Source organism: Colobus angolensis, unplaced genomic scaffold (assembly GCF_000951035.1).
Source record: "Colobus angolensis palliatus isolate OR3802 unplaced genomic scaffold, Cang.pa_1.0 Scaffold344, whole genome shotgun sequence".
In the NCBI taxonomy this organism is placed as follows: Eukaryota; Metazoa; Chordata; class Mammalia; order Primates; family Cercopithecidae; genus Colobus; species Colobus angolensis.
The window spans coordinates 47,607-68,098 of record NW_012116755.1 but is presented as its reverse complement, the minus strand read 5'-3'; the positions used below and the strand labels follow the sequence as shown (position 1 = coordinate 68,098).

The following is a 20,492-nucleotide window of genomic DNA, read 5'->3' as shown; positions in this document are numbered from 1 at the left end:
TTAGCCGGGTGTGGTGGCAGGCGCCTGTAGTCCCAGCTACTTGGGAGGTTGAGGCAGGAGAATGGAATGAACCCAGGAGGCAGAGCTTGCAGTGAGCAGAGATCGGCCACTGCACTCCAGCCTGGGCGACAGAGCAAGACTCTGTCTCAAAAAAAGAAAAAGAAAAAAAGAAAAAGCCCAGGGCAAGGCCCACAAGGGAAAGAGGATGAAGAGCAGAAGCTTTCCTCCAGTCACATTTTTCCATTCTGAGGCCCCAGAGACTGACTGGTCTCCCTTTCTGGTACCACTACCCCATTAACTCCAGCAAGGCTTTACTTCTCTACTGGTCCTCTCTTTCCATCTGTGATGAATTATACAGCTCCACCAAGAAATTCTGTCATGCAGTTGATTCTACATCACCTTCCCACCCCCACGTGCAAGCAATAATAGGAGGCTGAGGGCATGGCTTTAAAGAGCCTCTCCTAGGCGTCCTCCCTTGCCCATCATTTCTCCTAATTTCTCTTCATACTTTACTTTCCCATAATTGTTATTTGTGTACCTGTGATCCAGTAAAATCTATTTCTATTTCAGGGCTATAAAGATTAAACAGAGCTCTTAAGTACTTTACCAGAGGAGGACCAAGCATACTAAGGAGTGGCTCTACTGGAGAGGGCTGAAAGACTGCAGGTAGGCAAAACGTGCCTTCTGTAAGAGCACTGAGGCCGGGCGCGGTGGCTCACGCCTGTAATCCCAGCACTTTGGGAGGCCGAGGCGGGCGGATCACGAGGTCAGGAGATCGAGATCATCCTGGCTAAACACAGTGAAACCCCATCTCTACTAAAAATACAAAAAAATTAGCTGAGCATAGTGGCAGGCGCCTGTAGTCCCAGCTACTCGGGAGGCTGGGGCAGGAGAATGGCGTGAACTCAGGAGGCGGAGCTTGCAGTGAGCCGAGACCACACCACTGCACTCCAGCCTGGACAGCAGAGCAAGACTCCGTCTCAAAAAAAAAAAAAGGAGCACTGAGTAAAGTGTGGTCACCAATTCAACCCCCATACCCTCCTCTAAGTCCTGCAGTCCCACTGCTCTCCCCATCCAAAGAGAAGGCACTAGGGCAAGGAGGGCCAGGGGTGGGCAAAAGGGAACAGCATTTACAATAACCTGCATGACAGTTAATCCCACACCCTCCTCCATACCCCCATGCCTCTTCTGTTTTCTTGCTAACAGAAGAACCCACCTTTCCTTTCTTTCTTTCTTTTTTTTTTTTTGACAGGGTCTTGCACTGTTGTCTAGGCTGGAGTACAGTGGCACAATCTTGGCTCACCACAACCTCCATCTACCTCCCAGGTTTGAGTAATTCTTGTGCCTCAGCCTCCTCTCCTGAGTAGCTGGGATTACAGGTGTATGTCACCATGCCTGGCTAGTTTTTTTGTATTTTTAGTAGAGATGGGGATTTGTCATGTTGGCCAGGCTGGTCTCGAACCCTGGCCTCAAGTGATCTGCCCACCTCAGCCTCCCAAAGTGCTGGGATTACAGGTGTGAGCCACAGCACCCGGTTAGAACACATCTTTTCTATAGTATCAATTAGGCAGCAATGTGCCCAGGAAAGCAGGCCCTGGGAACAAGTCATGATTGGTCCGTCACAGAAATTTCTTCTTTGCTGGTGGAAGGACTAGGAGTGCGCAGTCATAAGGGGAGGTTGGCTGGAGCCTTCCAGAGAGGACTTTCTTCCCTGACAAAGCATTATGGAGACAAGGACCATTTTCCATGCTTTTCTTTCTTTTTGCTCACAAATCAGGATGCTGATTTGTGAGATGATGCTTAATGCCATGGCAGGCATCAAACCCCCATGAGGAAAAAAGTCAGGAAAATCACAGACACAGACCCAAACCCTAACATCAATGAGCAAGCAACCAGAACAAGTGCTGAAACCTATCTCCAGTTTGCTTATTAAGGAACTAATAAAAGGCCTTATAATTTAAGCCACTTGGGTATTCAGTTACTTACAACTAAAAGTACTCCAAACTTATACAAGTTGTACAGGGGAAAGGCAGAAGTTCGGAACATCATTATCTGTGACAATGAGGGAAGGAAATTCCCTTGGCTGTGGGGCTGAGACAGAACTGCTGAGAATCAAATAAAAGTCAATCAGGGACTAAACATTGGTGCCTCAAAATATGGCCAGAAATATACATCAGGAGTCCCCAAAACGTTGTGGAAAAAATAACTTTATCGGCCCGGCGCGGTGGCTCAAGCCTGTAATCCCAGCACTTTGGGAGGCCGAGGCGGGCGGATCACGAGGTCAGGAGATCGAGACCATCCTGGCTAACACGGTGAAACCCTGTCTCTACTAAAAATACAAAAAACTAGCCGGGCGAGGTGGCTGGCGCCTGTAGTCCCAGCTACTCGGGAGACTGAGGCAGGAGAATGGTGTGAACCTGGGAGGCGGAGCTTGCAGTGAGCTGAGATCTGGCCACTGCACTCCCGCCCGGGCCACAGAGCAAGACTCCGTCTCAAAAAAAATAAAAATAAAAAAAAATAACTTTATCTTTCCAACATTCTGACATAGATGAGGGAAGAATCTGTGAGTGTGCTGGTACCTGTTATCCCCAGGGTAAATCAAATCAGGTTTTATGATCTACCAAATGGTATCATCAATTGGCGAAATGCTCTCCAATGCTTGCCAACAGGGCAACATGCTACACTTCTCCCAGGCCCTGGACTAGCAGACGTCTTTATATCCTCCCCAAAACACTCTGCTTGTCTGGCTTTTTTTAGAGTGTTGAGGACTCACTAACCTCATCCTCAGCATTTCCCTCCTTTTCTGCTTTGCTAATTATTTGTAATGTTTACAACATAAAGAGTCCCCTTTGAGGAGAAGAGCCTAGTTGCATTCGTCTTTGTGTAAGACATGGTACTTATTAGAGGAAGAGGAGAAAAAGTAAGGGTTGAGGATTTTTTTTAAGATTTTGACTAACGATAGTGAATTCTCTTCTGATAATCTACAAACATCTTGCTTTCCTAGAACATAAGCACTCACCAAAGGGTCCTGCAATCCTTAGGCCAGCTAAAGGGTTAAAGGGAGTCAATGCTGCTCCCAAGGCTCTGATCCAAACTGGAATTGGTCTGTCTTGATCAGCAAGGTCTGGTCGTTCAGGGAAGCCCCAAGGTTCCACTAAAATGAGATGATTAACCCTGTTGGAGGAAAGAACAGATTTAAGTTCATTTGGTAAAATCACTCTAAGACTATAAAGAGCTAATATGATTTATAAAATAAAGGTAGAATGAACCACCTTCAAAAACCTTCACGTTAAAGACTAATGGCGGTACAGGTCGTATCATACTCTTATCCTGTGTAAACTTTTGAGATTCAGTAGGGTCTAAGCAGTGTATGGTAGAAAGAGGGCTTTATTTTTAATATATCTAAATGTGGATAATAAAAGATGTATAGAGTATACAACTGTGTGTTTACTGAGAAAAAGAAAAAAGGGCATTTGTTATTTAAGTTACAATCTGGGAGATGATGTAGATCACTGGCCACTCAGAAAAATCCAATGGTTCCATTTATATCATGGCTGACACTGCAAAAATGGCCAAAGATCAATATCTCATTCTTTTTTATTTATTTATTATTTATATTTTATTTTATTTTATCTTATTTTATTTTGAGACAGAGTCTCGCTCTGTTACCCAGGCTGGAGTGCAGTGGCGCAATCTCGGCTCACTGCAACCTCTGCCTCCCGGGTTCATGCCATTTTCATGCCTCAGCCTCCTGAGTAGCTGGGACGACAGATGCCCACCACCACGCCTGGCTAATTTTTTGTATTTTTAGTAGAGACGAGGTTTCACCATGTTAGCCAGGATGGTCTCGATCTCCTGACCTCGTGATCTGCCTGCCTCGGCCTCCCAAAGTGCTGAGATTATAGGCGTGAGCCACTGCGCCCGGCCCAATATCATATTCTTATAAAATAGCCTCAGATACCAACAATAGTTATCTCCTATGAATCAACCATCCTAAAAATTTAAGTGAAGTTAAGGACTTAAAGTGGGTTCAAAAGTACTTTAAATTAACTTTTCATAAACATGAGGATAACGTAATGTGGACTGAAAACACTCCTTAGTTTGGGATTCTAGAACTGTTGAAAAGGAACACGTCTATCTACCTTATCCATGATTTCATGCTATACTAACATTAGATTCTGTTCCCAATTCTTTCCCAATTTTCTTTTTCATTGACCAAGAGATAGAAAATCTTTCGTACAACTTCATATACAATTATTTCTTATTGTTAATCATTTTAATTTTTCCATCTTATGAAACTTCTTCCCAATGAAGGAAAACCAGAACTATCAGCAGTACTTCCATGTAGCTGCATCATACTTTATACATCATAAAGATTCTAAACAAAGTACAAAGATCCTTCTGAAACAATACAATGTTCAACTGTAACCAAACCAGCCAAGAAATGCCCGCCAAAAATCTCCCAAGGATAAACTGACAATGACTCTAAAGTCCCTTTCCTAAGTTATAACTGAAACAGAAAGGTAAAGAAACTAAAACATGGGCACAGATGGTACTATTCCTCATATAAAATCTATTCTATTATTGTTGTCAGCATGCATAAGAATGAGTCAGTAACAGGTCCATACTGTGACTGCTTTTTTCAGACAGAAAGCTTTAGAGCACAGAGCTCTATGGTCCCTTGGAGAATACTGGGTGCAATCTTTCATCTTAGATAAGAAGGAAGCTGAGATGTACTACACGACCTGCTCTGGTATATAACATTAGTTAACACAGAACTAGGGCTGAAACCCACATTTCTCTACTCCAGCATACTAACAGATGCTGATAAGGAATTGGGCAGAAGGCTTTGTTTTCTAAAAATAGGCTAATCAATGTAAGATAGACATATTAGTAAAGGTAAAACTTAACCTTTATTAACTCTCAAGGCCGGTCCTAGTAGTATACTCTAGATTTTACAACACTGAGAACATATGTAGACTAAAACCATAAAGATGTATGAAGATATATGATAAATGAGTTTCATATAATTATGAAGTATGCCTTCACAGCCTAAAAATTTCATATAAGAACATTTTCTAATAGTGTATCAGAAAGAGGTTGGAAATGAGTGTTCTGCTTTGCTTTTTAACGGCAAAGACTATCTCTTATATTTTGACCACTTCCTAAATTCCTTTTGTAATTTTTTGAGATGGAGTCTCACTCTGTCGCCCAGGCTGGAGCGCAGTGACGCAATCTCAGCTCACTTCAACCTCTGCCTCCTAGGTTCAAGTGATTCTCCTACCTTAGTCTCCTGAGTAGCTGGGATTACAGGCATGTACCACCACGCCCAGCTAATTTTTGTATTTTTAGTAGAGATGGGGTTTTACCATGTTGCTCAGGCTGGTCTCAAACTCCTGACCTCGTGATCCGCCCACCTTGGCCTCCCAAAGTGCTGGGATTATGGGCCTGAGCCACTGCACCCGACCCTAAATTCCTTTAATTACAGCCCACAATAAGATGTGGGGTAGAGGAAGGAAGAGGCCTAACAGGGGTATAAATGGAACTAACGAGACAGCCACCTAGTTGAAAGCAGCAAAGATTCATGTTAAGAAACAGCCACTATTATTCACTATTGACTTACTTCCCAAAGAGAAAAATGAACTCTTCATTAAAACATACCCTACCCTAAACAACTGTTAAATTTTTGTCACAAATTTGTTAATGGATCTTGCTCAGTCTGCTCTAAACTCTTTCTGACCTGCTAACACAAAAACAGGAGGACAAAGGAAAACTTGACAGAAGTCTCATCTGTCTCTAGGTGACTGTTTTTGCCTTAGTTCTGGTTTGCCTTTTAAATATGATCTTCAGAATTTCATCCCTAGGTGAAAATGCCAGTTTAACAAAGTATGCAAAGTATATATACTAAGGCAGATGACCTTTCAGTTCCTTTTTGAAAAGGAGTGAATGTCTCTACAATTGCTCAGTTCTACTGTCCCTACAATTGATCAGTTCTATGTCTTCATAACCTAGCATGAGGCTTAGCACGTGGCAGATGCTTGGTAAACATTTGGATTAATATGCTTTTCCACATTTTCTTTTGGTCCTAGTCTATTAAGCATATACAAATTTTATAAAGTATAATCATAGCATAAGCATATCCAACTTGATTTTTCTGGTCCCCCAGATGACATCAGAACATCACTCCTATTTATTAATCTCATTATTCAGTAACAAAATCCATTTAGATAGTCAACAACCAGTCTAGTCTTTTCTAAATAAAATTATACTGTCTGGAACAGAAAAATAAATCATTAGCATTGAATATTGGCTACAAAATTATATTAATATATGTGTGCATGGGTGTCTGAAACAAGTTTTGTGGGGTGATACAATTGTATTTTTCTAATCCAAACAATATAGAAGGGCTATAGTAAAAAAAGTTTGAACATAATTTTTTAAAACTCTACAACATCTAAACTGTAGTTAACTGTAGTTATATATCATCTGCTTCTACTACATGTAAAAACCCCAGAAAATAATTGTTCCTTATTTTTGGTTTTAGGAATTTTAAATAAGATAGACCAAGCAAAGCACTCAGGTTAGTGGCTATCAAAAGGTAAATATTCAGTAAATGTAAGATAGTTACAGTAGCAAGAATAGGAAGACTACAAGAGTAGAATTTATTCCAGGGAACATGGAAAGACAGGTATTTATTCTTCAGAGGAGCTTGATTACAGGTGACTACAACGTTGCACCAGACCAAGGTCCCAGGCTATCTTCTAACCTCTACTTCTAGTAAAAATATTATCTCCTCACTTGATAGGAGTTACTGGGTTTTAATGTACATCTAAACTATAATTAGCTAAACCCTACTCTTTAATATTCCAGAGAGGGTTCCCTGCTGGGATTGTTAGTTCACATTTAGGGTTAAGAATGGGTCCAACCAGACAGCACATGTGAGTCATCCTATTAGACATCTTTGTCAAGAACCAGAGACTGGTTTAAACCACAAGAAAAATAAAGAACCAGCAGAGCAGGAACAACAGAACAGCTCATCAGTTTTGAAATATAAAAAGGCATTCTTCTTAACGTTAGTCATTAGAATTGGCCTTAAGTTTGAAGATGGTGAGCAGAGTACATCCTTAAGGGCAAAGCAGTGGACAACACCTGTACCAACACACTGGGACCTGATTTCACTTGGTCTAAATGCTAACAAGGGTAGATAAGCCTGACCTTCATGAGATTTAAAGACAGCCACCAACCGGAAATAATGCAACAAGAACAACAGTCAGGTCAGGCGTGGTGGATCATGCCTGTAATCCCAACACTTTGGGAGGCTGAGTTAGGAGGATCACTTGAGGCAAGGGGTTCAATATCAGCCTGGCCAACATGGTGAAAACCCGTCTCTACAAAAAATACAAAAAAAATAGCCAGATGTGGTGGTGCTTGCCTATAATCCCAGCTACTTGGGAGGCTGAGGCACGAGAATTGCTTGAACCCAGGAGGTGGAGGTTGCAGTGAGCCGAGATCGTGCCACTGCACTGCAGCCAGGGCAACAGAGCAAGACATTGTCTCGGGGGGGGGGAAAAAAGAAGCAAAAAAAGGAGAACAATCAGACCTAGGATCAAAGTGTATAAAGGAATTTAAGGAAAATAATCAGAAAGAATTCTAGTCAATGCACAAAGCAGGCATTTGCAAAATGAAGTTAGCCCCAGGTATTTCCCATTGGCTCCAAGCCACCGGAGAGAGAAAAGGGAAGGCCTGGAGAACAACAAACTAAATAAATACCTTCAACTTCGAATCAAGTAGAACAGCTTTTCCTAGAACAGCAGAGGGCCAATAAAAATTGCTCAACTCCGTTCTGTACAATCAGAAGACAGAGCCAGGCAAAAGAAAAGTATTCGAGATAAAATTATTTAAAAACTTTTCACTAGAGAAATAAAGACTAGTCAAAACTTACTCTAATCTAACTCGGAATAGATCTCTTTGCTAAACACTTTCTAAATTAAAGTTTCTATAATCTCCTTTTCCTTAGTTTATAACAAATATCTTCAAAATACAGATAGTCTTTTTAATGGGGTCCTGAGCAGCAGGGGCCAGAAGGAAAGGAAAATTAAAAGAGAAAAACTGGACCAGGTGCAGTGGCTCACACCTATAATCCAAATGTTGGCAAAAATTGATCAGCTTTTATTTGTTCTTTAGAGTAAGAATCCTTCTTAAACAAGTGCATTAAACTAGGCATTTTCATTCTTCTCCTCAAACTATCCTATAAAAGTAACAAATGGAAGAATGGAGCTGCCCATAAAAGACAAAGACTGAAGTAGGTATGGCTTGGAACACTAAGTCCCAAAAAATAAAACAACGTTGTTTTTGTGTTTTTTCCCTCCATGAATTAAACAGAAAGGAGCTGTCATTTTACTTAAAAGAAAAAAAATAAAGATTACATTTGCAACACCTGAGGAAGCAAAGAATAAAATAACATTATCAGCTGGGTGCAGTGGCTCATGCCTGTAATCCTGGCAGTTTTGGAGGCCGGAGGATCACTCGAGGCCAGGAGTTTGACACCGGCCTGGGCAACATAGTGAGACCCCCCCATCTCTACATAAAATTTAAAAAATTACCCAGGCATGGTGGCACACCTGTAATACTAGCCACATGGGAGGATTGTTGAACCTAGGAGGTCAAGACTGCAGTGAGCCATGATTGTGCCACTGCACTCCAGACTGTGCAACAGAGTAAGACCCTATCTCCAAAAAAAAAAAGAAAAGTAACATTCTCAAAGTCCACTATCGAAAAAAAAGAGAGACAAAAGAGGCACAGTGAGTATAAGAAATGATCTGAATTTCAATTGATCTCCAGACCACTTTTTCCCTCCTCTTAGCACTCCCCCCACTCCCACCAAAAGTCTTTCTGAAACTCAAAGATTCATTTCAATCTCATGACAGCATAATAAAAATGCTACTGGATCAAAAGCAAGCTGGATGAGCACTGAGTATGTAGTTTGGTACCTGTTTGTTGATACCAAGCGGACTGCTCTGTTGCACCAGAGAAAGCATGTGTGTGCTGCAAAGAAGCTTCTCCAGCTCAGGTGAAACATTCCAGATCATACAGAAGGCAACCCTGACAACTACCCCATCTGCTTAGTGGGAATGCCAACTTCAAGACACACCAAACACTAAACATCACTTAATATGAGGTTTGCTATAATGGTGAACACTTATAGTACTCAGTCCTGTTTAATCCTGTTTAATGTTTGGATCTGTGAGTCTATTGAACTATTAACTATCAGATCATCTATGTAAATTTGTACAAATTTGCCCAACCAGGATCAAGAGAAAAAAATTCCTTTTAATAAAAAGTTAACAAATATAAGCAACATTATTAGTAATATGAATAAACATGTGGACAGCAAAACCAAAGGGCACCAAAGGAAACGATGCACCTTGCAGAAAAGACAAGAGATATTCATTTTTCCCTGTCCTCTCCATTTAAAGAGAAGTGCTTTCCAGGGAAGCCACACTGAAAAGCAATGAAGGAAAAAGGCTAGGGAGAAGGGGAAGCACGTGAGATTGTTAATTCCAGTCTTCCTATATTATATGCTACAATGGGGTATTAATCTGGTCTGTTAGAATAGGGAAAAAATAAACTATAAAATTTTACTTTTATTTAGTAGATTTAACACATTTCTAAACTAAGTAAAGTTATTGGTTTAAATGGCTGGTCAATTTGTTTAATTCTGTAAAATATTCATGTATGTTATATATACATATATATGTGTGTGGAAATGTTAGAAGAAACATTCTAATACCTTTCTCTCACACATACATGTAGAATGATCTCTTTATTTCCACTGTATCCTGTTTTTATGACATAGTAACTTAAGATGTAGATTAACTGGGCAAAAGGCATAAAACTGAAATCTTTGCCTGCTTATGTTTGCATATCTGAAACTAATTTTTCTCCCAAAAATAAATTAGAAAGATATGACATGACCAGCTCTTATCTCTTGATACTTCTGTGCAAAATGGAAAGAGAAGAACAGAGAAAAGAACAAAAAATTATAAGCTAAAAGGTGAACTTAGCTTATAATTCTCTTTTTCAAAATCACCTATTCAAGAAATATTTACTAGGCAGGCATTATGTGCCAACCATGGTGTTCTGACTGACTGGACATAACCATGATTGGAGATATCTGAAAATCCAGAAAACATCATTATTTTGAAATTAACCTGTATTTAATAATTTAAGTTTTATGCAGAATATAAACTTGAATATTCAACACACTCTGTACAGTTCAAAATTTTGTTGGCAACCAGCCAAATTTAGACAGGCTAATTATTTCAAGCATTCTCATATCCATCTACTGCTACTACTTATGATTCTTGGTCCTGACACAGTACTCTAGTTTTATTTCTAGCATTAGACACAAACATTCAAAAACCATTTTCTAAAATATAATCAATCCAATGCAGGAATCACTAGCTTTGTTTTTAGATACCTTTTGCTATTCTCTTTTATAGATGTTTTTAAAGTGTTGATTCCCTTCTGAATCCCTGAGGCTTCACCCCCTATTTCTTTAGAGCAGTTCACAATTGAAAATGAAACTCTTACCAACTGACTTTATCAGTAGAGAGCTATGAAGGGTCAGGATTCTAAGACTTAGGGTTTAAAGACCAAGGTCTAGCCTGCAGAGTTCCATGTCACATCTCCAGAGAATAAATATCACAAGACAGACACAGACATAATACACACCTGATAAAAAACAAAGGAAGTTCAACTCCCACAAATAGCCCTGTTGACTTGTACCAGAAAGGCATCTACTTCCTTCCCCTTTCACCACAAATGCAGATAGGTGTTTGTCACTAACAGTAAGAAACAATAAAAGAAAGTAACCCCAGCCGGGTGCGGTGGCTCACGCCTGTAATCCCAATACTTTGGGAGGCCAATGCAGGTGGATCTCCTGAGGTCAGGAGTTTGAGACCAGCCTGGCCAACATGGTAGAACCCTGTCTCTACTAAAAATACAAAAATTAGCTGGCATGGTGGCAGGCTCCTGTAATCCCAGCTACTCGGGAGGCTGAGGCAGGAGAATTGCTTGAACCTGGGAGATGGAGGTTGTGGTGAGCCGAGATACTGCACCACTGCACTCCAGCCTGGGTGACAGAGTGAGACTGGCTCGAAAAGAAAAGAAAAGAAAAGAAGAGAACAGAAGAGAAGAGAAGAGAAGAGAAGAGAAGAGAAGAGAAGAGAAGAGAAGAGAAGAGAAAGTAACCCCAAAATGCCAACCAGGAGAAGAAAATTTGCGTTTCTTTTTAAAGAACTGGTCCACCAGTTGACAGGACTATTACTGTCTAACACATATAGGACCACGAGATCAGAAAAATCAGGTGTAAATGCTAAAGTTTAAAGAGTCTATAGAGAAAAAGTGGCTGTTCCAGAGGAAGAGAACCTCAGGTACAGAGGGCTGCTGCTTCACCCATCAAATTCTGTGTTGAACACACACCCAGAGTTACGCAATGGGGCGATCTTATAGGTATGTACAGGGACTCTGAAATGACCATCATCCCATGTCTCACTCACAGACCTCAAAGTCAAAATCAGTTGCAATTTTGGATTTAAAAATCAGTCCAATGGAAAAATACACTGGCAACATGAAAATGCTGTATTCATTTTTTGTTGTTTCTTTCGAAAAGATGAGTGTTTCTCCTGTTTTCTTAGCACTTACATGTGACCTTCTCTCACAGTAGTAACATGAATAATAGAAAATAGCATTTAAAAATAAGGTAAAGAGGCTGGATGCAGTGGCTCAGGTCTGTCATCCCAGATCACAGAGGGGAGGCTGAGTGGGGTGGATCACCTGAGGTCAGGAGTTCAAGACCAGCCCGGCCAACATGGCAAAACCCCATCTCTACTAAAACTACAAAAATTAGCTGAGTGTGGTGGCATGCACTTGTAGTCACAGCTACTCGAGAGGCTGAGGCAGAAGAATCGCTTGGGCCTGGGAGGTGGAGGTTGCAGTGAGCCAAGATCACGCCACTGCACTCCAGCCTCGATGACAGAGCAAGATTCTCTCTCTTAAAAAAAAAAAGACAAAGAAAGAAGATGATGCTAGAAAGACTTTGAAGCAAATACTCATTAATTCAATGTTTTATAACGAGAAAGGTTAGGGTACGGTATAATAAACAACTCTGGGATATATGCTATGAAGTTATATTTTCTATAGTTTAGATAAAAGAAAACTAAAGGTTAGAGATGTTAAGTGATTTGCTCTAAGTCATAAAGCTAGCACTAGTACCTACATCTTCTAACCTTCTGGTTTCCCCTTACAGCTTACTATAACTTAGAAAACATTAGACAAAGCCTGCTGGATCCATAGATTTAATGATAATAGTAACAAATAATTTTTACTTGTGGCTTAAAATTATACATTAAAGTTTCTAAACTTCTAAGTTTAACAAAAAGAAAGCCCTTTCCCAAGCCTATTAACGTGTAGTACATGTAATAGGAAGATCTGACATGATTATTTCAGCTACTATATTGGTCATCAGTTGTGGTGTGGTCTATAGGGTCCTTTAAGAGAATGTCTGCCTTGTAAGGCTCAGACACTAAAACCACCAAAGATGAGAACTAGAGTCTGGTACTTGGAAGTACAGTTTTAATCCCACTCTTCTGTCACTACCACTTACCTTGATGGGTACTTTAGCGAGTAAGCAGCAGCCAAGAATCCACCTAGGTTGTGCCCAAGCAAGATCATTTTGTCCAATCCTAGGGCACATCTCCACTCTTCAATGGATTCCACAAACTGATTCTCTACTTCTTCTGCGTCACTGTCAAACCTGGGTCTACTACTTCGTCCAAAACCCAATAGGTCAAAAGCATAGACAGGTCTGTTGGTGCAAAGATCTCCAAAATTCAGTGCCCAGAGCCCAAGACCTCCTCCAAAACCATGTAGAAGGACAAGTGGAGTCTTATTTGAAATATTATGAGAGAACTTCAGTGTCCATATTTTATTTCCATTAGATATACGAACAGGTTCTTTTTTGTATGTGCAAGGGACACCTAATGAAAACATAAAAAAGAAATTCTGTTTCATTTTATTACTTCTGAGAAGGGAAGTATTCTCAGAGCAATCAAAGATTACAAACCATCTAGTATCCAATCTCATGATTTTAGCTTTTATTGTCAGCTATTTTTTAAAAGTACACATTTTATTGAAGTAAATAATTCTAAATGACTATGTTTTAAACCTAAGGGGGAAGACCTACCTCAGATAAAACTCAAGTAACCTGCGGTCAAGGTCTTTGGCAAGTCGTATTACCTTCTAACTTCTTTCCACATCTATCAAATGAGGGTATTATACTCCTAGAAGTGAACAGGAACTTAGTGGCTACCGAACCCATTATTGTAAGGTCTCTAGCTTTGCAGACATTTTGTAGAACACTGTCAGGTGTCCTACAATTTCAAGGACAACTTGAAGGTGTCCTACAACTTCAACTTTGAGTTGAAGTCAGACTCAAAGGCATCATTTTTCCTTGAAAAATAATCATGAACTTAGGGAAGGATTAATGGTATCTATATTAAACACATAAGTGAAATATTAAGTCATTTCAAAGTTTAGTAGAAAAAAAGTTGACCAAGTATTGTAGGAACTCCTCAGCATGACGCACCAGGTAACTTGGGTCCAACTCTAGTAATCTCCCAGAAAAAGCAAATAGTCACAATTTTAAAGATCAAAGCTCTTTTTTACCTTCAATGCTGTGGGACTAAATACTTTAAACACTCCCAAAAATTGCCTAAAAATGAAATTAAATTTGAAATTCACTTATATTTAACTATCAACTAAATAGCTGCATTCCAGATATACCCCTTAATTATTTATGCATATTCATATACAGTAGACAAAACACTGAAGAAACAGGAGTTTCTGCCTTTTAACCAAAGAAATAGTCTCAGGTTTTGTATCCATATAGTGGCAGCAAAGAAGAAACCTAACATTCATTCAGATTATTAACAGAGCACATGCCCTCAAGTTGGGGGAAATACCATTAGTTTAGAAAAGGGGCTGCTTTGGCTTAAGTACCAAGCCAAACCACTTCAGCATTCTGAACACATATGTCTTGTGTATTCCCATAAAAACCATCTGTAAAACTATCAGATAACTCATTCCACAGTAGCTTACTTTCATGTCTGATAAGCAGGGACCAATTCACATTCCTATTTGCATCCCTAGAACCAAAAGGAAGGGAATCAACATGTTTGTTAGATGCATGAATTGAGAATCTAGCATCTCTTTTTATCTCCTGACAAGAATTTTTTTATTTTGGTAAATCACAATGACAACTTTCTCAGTTTTGTAGAGAGCAAGTTTACCCAAGCACATGGAATAAAAGTTCATTATGTTAAAAATCTGTGTAATAACCAGGTGTGGTAGCTCACACCTGTAATCCCAGCACTTTGGGAGGCAGAGGCGGGTGGATCACCTGAGGTCAGGAGTTTGAGACTAGACTGGCCAACATGGCGAAATCCCGTCTTTACTAAAAATACAAAAATTAGCCGGGCATGGTAGCAGGTGCCTGTAATCCCAGCTACTTGGGAGGCTGAGGCAGGAGAACTGCTTGAACCCAGGAGGCAGAGGTTGCAGTGAGCTGAAATTGTACCACTGCACTCTAGCTTGGGTAACAGAGCAAGGCTCCATCTCAAAAAAAAATAAAAAAAAAAATTCATGTAAGATGGCTAATTATCCCTTCCTAAGGATATATACAGTTATGGTCACTGACTCCTGAATCATTCAAATGCACAAACAAATTCATTAGTGGTAAAGAGAACGAAAAACAGACATGTACAAACATCTGCACCTACACACAAAAATAACAGATGAATGTGAACAGTACTACTTAATCCACTCCTTTAAGTAGAATCAGAACAAAATTGCACAATAAATACCACTGCTTAGAACTATACCCACAGATACCTTGGAATGCCCTGATGGTACAAGTTTGGAGAAATTTTAGTGATCATAAGAAGGAAAAAGAAAAGGCTTCCACACAACTATAAATACAGAATCCTAGAATGCTAGAACTAGAAGGAATTCTAAAGACTCCTTCATTTTACAAGAATCCTACCCCTTCATTTTACAAGAAATAAGAAACTGAGCAAAGTGACTTGTCCAAGATTTTGTGGCAGATCTGGGCCTAGACCAAGTTACCAGGGTCCAGTCTAGTACTTTCACTACACAAGGCTGCATGCTCTGAAACACCTAGAATCTGTTCTCAAAGCATAGTCTCAAGCATAGTCAGGGGGGTGTCCCTGAGACTCTTTGAGGGGATCCAGGAAGTCAAAACTATTTTCATCATAATACTTATAATACTAAGACTTTGTATTTTTCACTCTCATTCTCTAGTAGGTATACTGTCTTCCAGAAGTCACATATGTGATTACCCATCAGACTGAAAGCAGAAGCAGCAACCTTATGTCAAGCTAGACATAAAAGAGATTTGTAAACATGTAAACAATGTTACTCTTCTCATTACATATTTTTTGGAAAGTATTTTTTTTTTTTTTGGTACGAACTTTATTTTAATCTGTAATGGGTTTGTTACCATTATTTTTAAAGAAATTAATAAATTAACATTTTTGATTATTCAATTTTAATTTCGAATTCAATTAGAAATGGTAAATATTGATAATAAGCCCATAAAAAAATCTCCTTGGGGTCCTTACTAATTCAAGAGTATAACAGGGGCCCAAGACCAAAAAGTTTTAGAACTCCTACCTGCCAGCTCCCAACATTCATTTCTGTACTTTCTAATGACAAGGAAAAGGAAAAAAAGTTATCTTGCTAACAATGAACACACCACAAAATCTTATCTCTAGTTTCAGGGCAATGAGATATATCGGACCTATCTTAGTACACAGTTCATTCAACTTACAAGAAGAAAGCCTTACATTTTAACATCTTCTCTTCAGCTTCTTTAAGGTGTAATGTAGACGTAGGGCACCATGTAGGGAGCCAGCCAGTTAGCCATCCTGACCTAGAGCACCAAAAACAAAATATAAATAGGTGAGCTCATGCTCTTCTCAACTACCAATTGTCACACGCACAGAAGAAAGGCAGCACAGGAAATTTACTACCTGTGTGATGGTGAAGCTATGTGTGACAAAAGTGACCTAACATGCACAAAACATGGTGGTAAGTACTGGGATACAGATATTCAACTTCAGCCTGTGTACTTACAAGTAGATCTCAAAGTCTATCTTATTCATGGCTAGTCAGATTCCAAAGAAACAAAAAGAGGATAAAATGGGCAGAACAAGAAAACACAAAAAATACATTCCTCCCCACTGCAAGACAGCCTCTTATTGGAGTAGAAGTGCAAAAAATGTTAAAGACCAGAAATAGATTCATTTGAATGATAGTTTCACAGTGAATATAAAAGGTACCTCTATAGCAGTTGAGTAAAGAGACGCCTTATTAAAATCTGAGATCTATCATTTTTTGGGGAAAAAAAGGCTTCAAATCTCATATGAGTAGTAACATACCCCTAACACAAATGTCAAGGGCTGGACTGTGTACAATCTCCTTGGGGTGAACTGGTTAACTGTTAATAGAAATACAAAAAAGCTTTGGGTTTCAGCAAACAGTAGATGAATAGAATGACCAAAGCATCCATCGGAAGACAGCACAACAAAGAACAAGGACGCAGATCTGAGGCAACTAGTGAGGAAAGGTTTGTGGGGACTGCAGCTGACATACTTTGCTTGTAGCCAACAAAGGAGAGGGTGAGCCTCAACTCCTGGCCTGGCAGCTACAAACCAAAAGCTTATTGTAATAACCTGACATAATGTAGAGCTTCAGCAGTCATTTGACAGTTAGCAAGGGCTGGGTACATGACTGGTATTATTTAAAATGAGAACTCTCTGATGAAAAAGAAATGAAATAGAAGAAGAAAAGTAAACTACTGCAGAGTCCAGATGAGAGGTAAGGGCTCAATCCAAGGCTTTGGCAACAGGGATAGAGATAAGAAGATGTAGTCACAGAATATTTAAAAGGAAAACAGGTTGGATTTGATAATTGGTTGGATATAAAGAAGGTATAATAAGGATTCCCAGGCGTCTCTCTTAGGGTACCACTATAATGACAGACAACACAAGAGTTAGAATACGTGTGAGTAGGAAAATACGTTAAGTTTTGGAAGTATTGTGATCCAACACCCAGCTTTCTAACCTTTGTACATTCATCCTACAATACTTCCCTTCCCTGTAGAATTTATCTGGATATTATGTATAACAGGTACTCAATAAATAATGTTTGCTGAATGATTAAGTCACTCACAATCCAGGAGATTCTCAGTCCAAATTATCCCCATTTCATAGATGTAAAAACTGAAGTTCAGAAATGTTAAGCACCAAGGCCAAGGGTATACAGCTAGTAAGTAAGTGACACAAGCAGAGATTTGAGTTTGATTCTGAGCCACTCCAAAGTGCTTTTTTCTCAAATGACTACCTTCCTTAAAATGTCTGAAGAGTTGCCCATTACCTACAGGATAAAGTCTATATTTTCTTGGACCTGCACAGAAGGTACTTTGCAATCCATCCACAGCCTACCTCCATCCCATCTTTTCTTTTCTTTTATACATTGTACTTTTTCCAGCACCTCATAGCTCCCAAAATTTCACATGATTATGTGTCTCTATGGCTTTGCACAGCTCTTGTAAATTACCCAGTCTCAAGTAGTTCCTTATAGCAGCATGAGAATGGACTAATACACAGGCCACTAAAAATAAAAGAACTCATGATTTTTAGAGGTTAAAAACAATAAACTATCATTAAGGTGAAGCTCTTTTGTTCTTGACCAGCCATTAGGTCTATATTTAACCATAAAAATATGAACTAGTACCAACATGAAATTACTTACAACTCAATCTCATCCATTGTCTTAAACGAACATCTCTCAAACCATACCACAATTATTTGCCAGAGAGAATCAGAGGTTAATAAAAAAAAAATTACAGTGAAATAAAGTATAATCTACTATTGCTCCAATTGATATCACAAATTGGGGCAAAGAAAACACAAATGCATTCTTTGCATTAAAAAAGGATGCTTTTTTTAAGAAACAACATTCAAAAAATAATTCAGACACTGAATACCTACTATGTACAAAGCACCAGAGTTTAAAAAGTTATATACCAGCCTGTAATGGAAGAATCATGCCTACCTCCATCAACTTACCACTTACCACAAAACCAGCTTTCAAACAATGGGACTGTCTGTCCATAGATTTCCCTCTTAGTGACCAGCTCAACTCAGAGAAGCGGCAAAACATGTTTTCATGTTTGCAAGCTTACATTAAAAAGTAGGGATCTTCAACCATAAGAAGAGGCACCAACTCTTTTCAGGTTTTCAAAGAAGCATCTTCATCAAAACAGGTGATTTTTTTAAAGTGGGTTTTTTTCTAACAGAAAAATATACATTTAACAAAACATAGCAATATATTCTCACCCTTAATGGAACTGTAAAGACAGCACTCTTCCCCTAAGCCCTGATAATGTTTCTGTCCAGTTTTACTTTAACCAGACAGTTAAATGTTTTACAGAAACTATCCTCTACTTCTTTGAGACACTCTACAGGATTGAGTGTTATACATATAATAAGCTCCAAGGAACACTTCCAATGAGTAAAAAGCAAGGGCCTATCTTTTCCATCCTTCAGTTGATTCCTGTTTGTTCAAAGGTCCCATACCTTACCTTGCAACTTCTATTGCTTCAACCCTCTAAAACTTACCCATCCAACTCTACCTCCTGTCTTTGGGGTAAATTAATCTCACCTTCAAAGAGACCCTTTGCCCCCTCCCCAGTGGTATCCTATGTCATTCAGTGTTGTTCAGCATTCCTAGGTGTAAATATATAGAAGACTGGAACTAAGGACACACGACTGAAGCTTGTCAGATATCCTGCCATTCTTCTGAGGTCACAAAATTCAAGGTAAAAACTAAATTCACACAGACCACCTATGAAACAGTAAACTAGATTCAATGCCTCTTCCTCATAGCTTTGGAAAATAAATAGAAAAGCAAAACCTAACTTCTCTATTTTATTTAAGGAGATAAGCAATAAACACTATCATCCATCACTGAGGCCTAAATTCAACAGTGACCAAAGTGTCAACTATAACACAAAGAAAAGCCATTCACCACAGGAACTATAGCTTTCTAATAGTAAGCATCTATGACATGGGGAAAGCTTACCAATGCAAGCCAAAAAGTTTTCTACACAGCCCCATCAGTTGGGCACTTACCTTATTAGCAAGGCAAAGAATACAAGCCCTAAAGCATCTATCTAATCACAGGAACAAAAACAAACAAAAAAAAGGATTCTTGTTTTATAACCATTGTAGTGTAAACTGAAAATCTTTTTAGTGAGCAGACTTTTGAGTAAGTTATAAAAGATCACATCAGAGGTGACAATTCTAAGGAAAGCCAAGTAAGAATATGCTTAACATATTTTTACCTAAGAATCTGACTTTAAGTATCCTGAGTGAGAGACAGACACCACTTTTTCCATTAACTTTTTACCTAATCTGTTTAAAAAAAATTACATTGTACTTATACCCTATACCATCAACACTTAAGATTCCTGGTAATCTCTGTTTTGTTCTTTAACATATCTGACTATCTATACTATTACCAAACCTGAATTGCACAATCTATAAATATTATGAAACAGTGAAAGAGGTTTCAAAGTATTCTGAAGAAAATATGCAGAAATCTGGCCAGTTTCCACACACTCTTGGCCACTTAAATAACATTTCTAATTAGGTTATAAGTAAAAAGGATTTCATTATATTAAAATTTTGTTAAAAATGGCCTCCATTCCTATTCTAGTACAGTTGAGAGAGAAAAATCATATAAACTTATTATTACTCTTGATAAACTAATCTAAGCACAGTATTCTACCTCATTTAAAGAAACCATGAGGCTTTGATTTTTATTATAAATATCCAAATTAATTACAGGTATGAATATATATATTTATTTATATTTACACTTACATTTATCTGAGATACTTCCTCAACCAATGACTAAAAACTTCCAAATTGGAAATTGTAACACCTGGGTAAATAAAGACCTTTCTTGGGGATTGACTTTTTAAATTCTATTCTTGGGAAAGAGAAAAAGAAAAGAAAAAAGAGGACTTTGGGAGGTTAAGGTGGGAGGATTGCTTGAGCTCAGTCAGGAGGTCAAGACCAGCCGCCTGGCACATGCTTGTAGTCCCAGCAACCTGGAGGGGGAATACAGGGGCTGGAGGGCAAGTTGCTGAGATGGTAGGATTACTTGAGCCCAGGAGGTTGAGGCTGCAGTGAGCCATGATTGTGTCACTGCACTCCAGTCTGGGCGACAGAGCAAGAACTTGTCTCCAAAAAAAAAAAAGATCGTTTGAGAATGTCTGGCGTCCGCAACAGTTAGTGTCCCTTCCATACCTCAGGTTAAACTAGATTGTTCTAAACCCATTA

General features: G+C 39.0%; 1 protein-coding gene across 1 annotated transcript in view; it reads right to left on the bottom strand.

Moving 5' to 3' along the window:
* Window positions 1-20,492, bottom strand: part of ABHD5 (abhydrolase domain containing 5) — a 30,439-nt gene that overhangs the window by 6,192 nt on the left and 3,755 nt on the right. The window contains exons 2-4 of the mRNA XM_011952608.1: window positions 15,927-16,012; window positions 12,668-13,040; window positions 3,020-3,174 (exon numbers count right to left, since the gene is read on the bottom strand). Of these exons, the coding sequence (XP_011807998.1) occupies window positions 3,020-3,174; window positions 12,668-13,040; window positions 15,927-16,012 (614 nt within the window). The remainder of the gene's footprint in view (window positions 1-3,019; window positions 3,175-12,667; window positions 13,041-15,926; window positions 16,013-20,492) is intronic.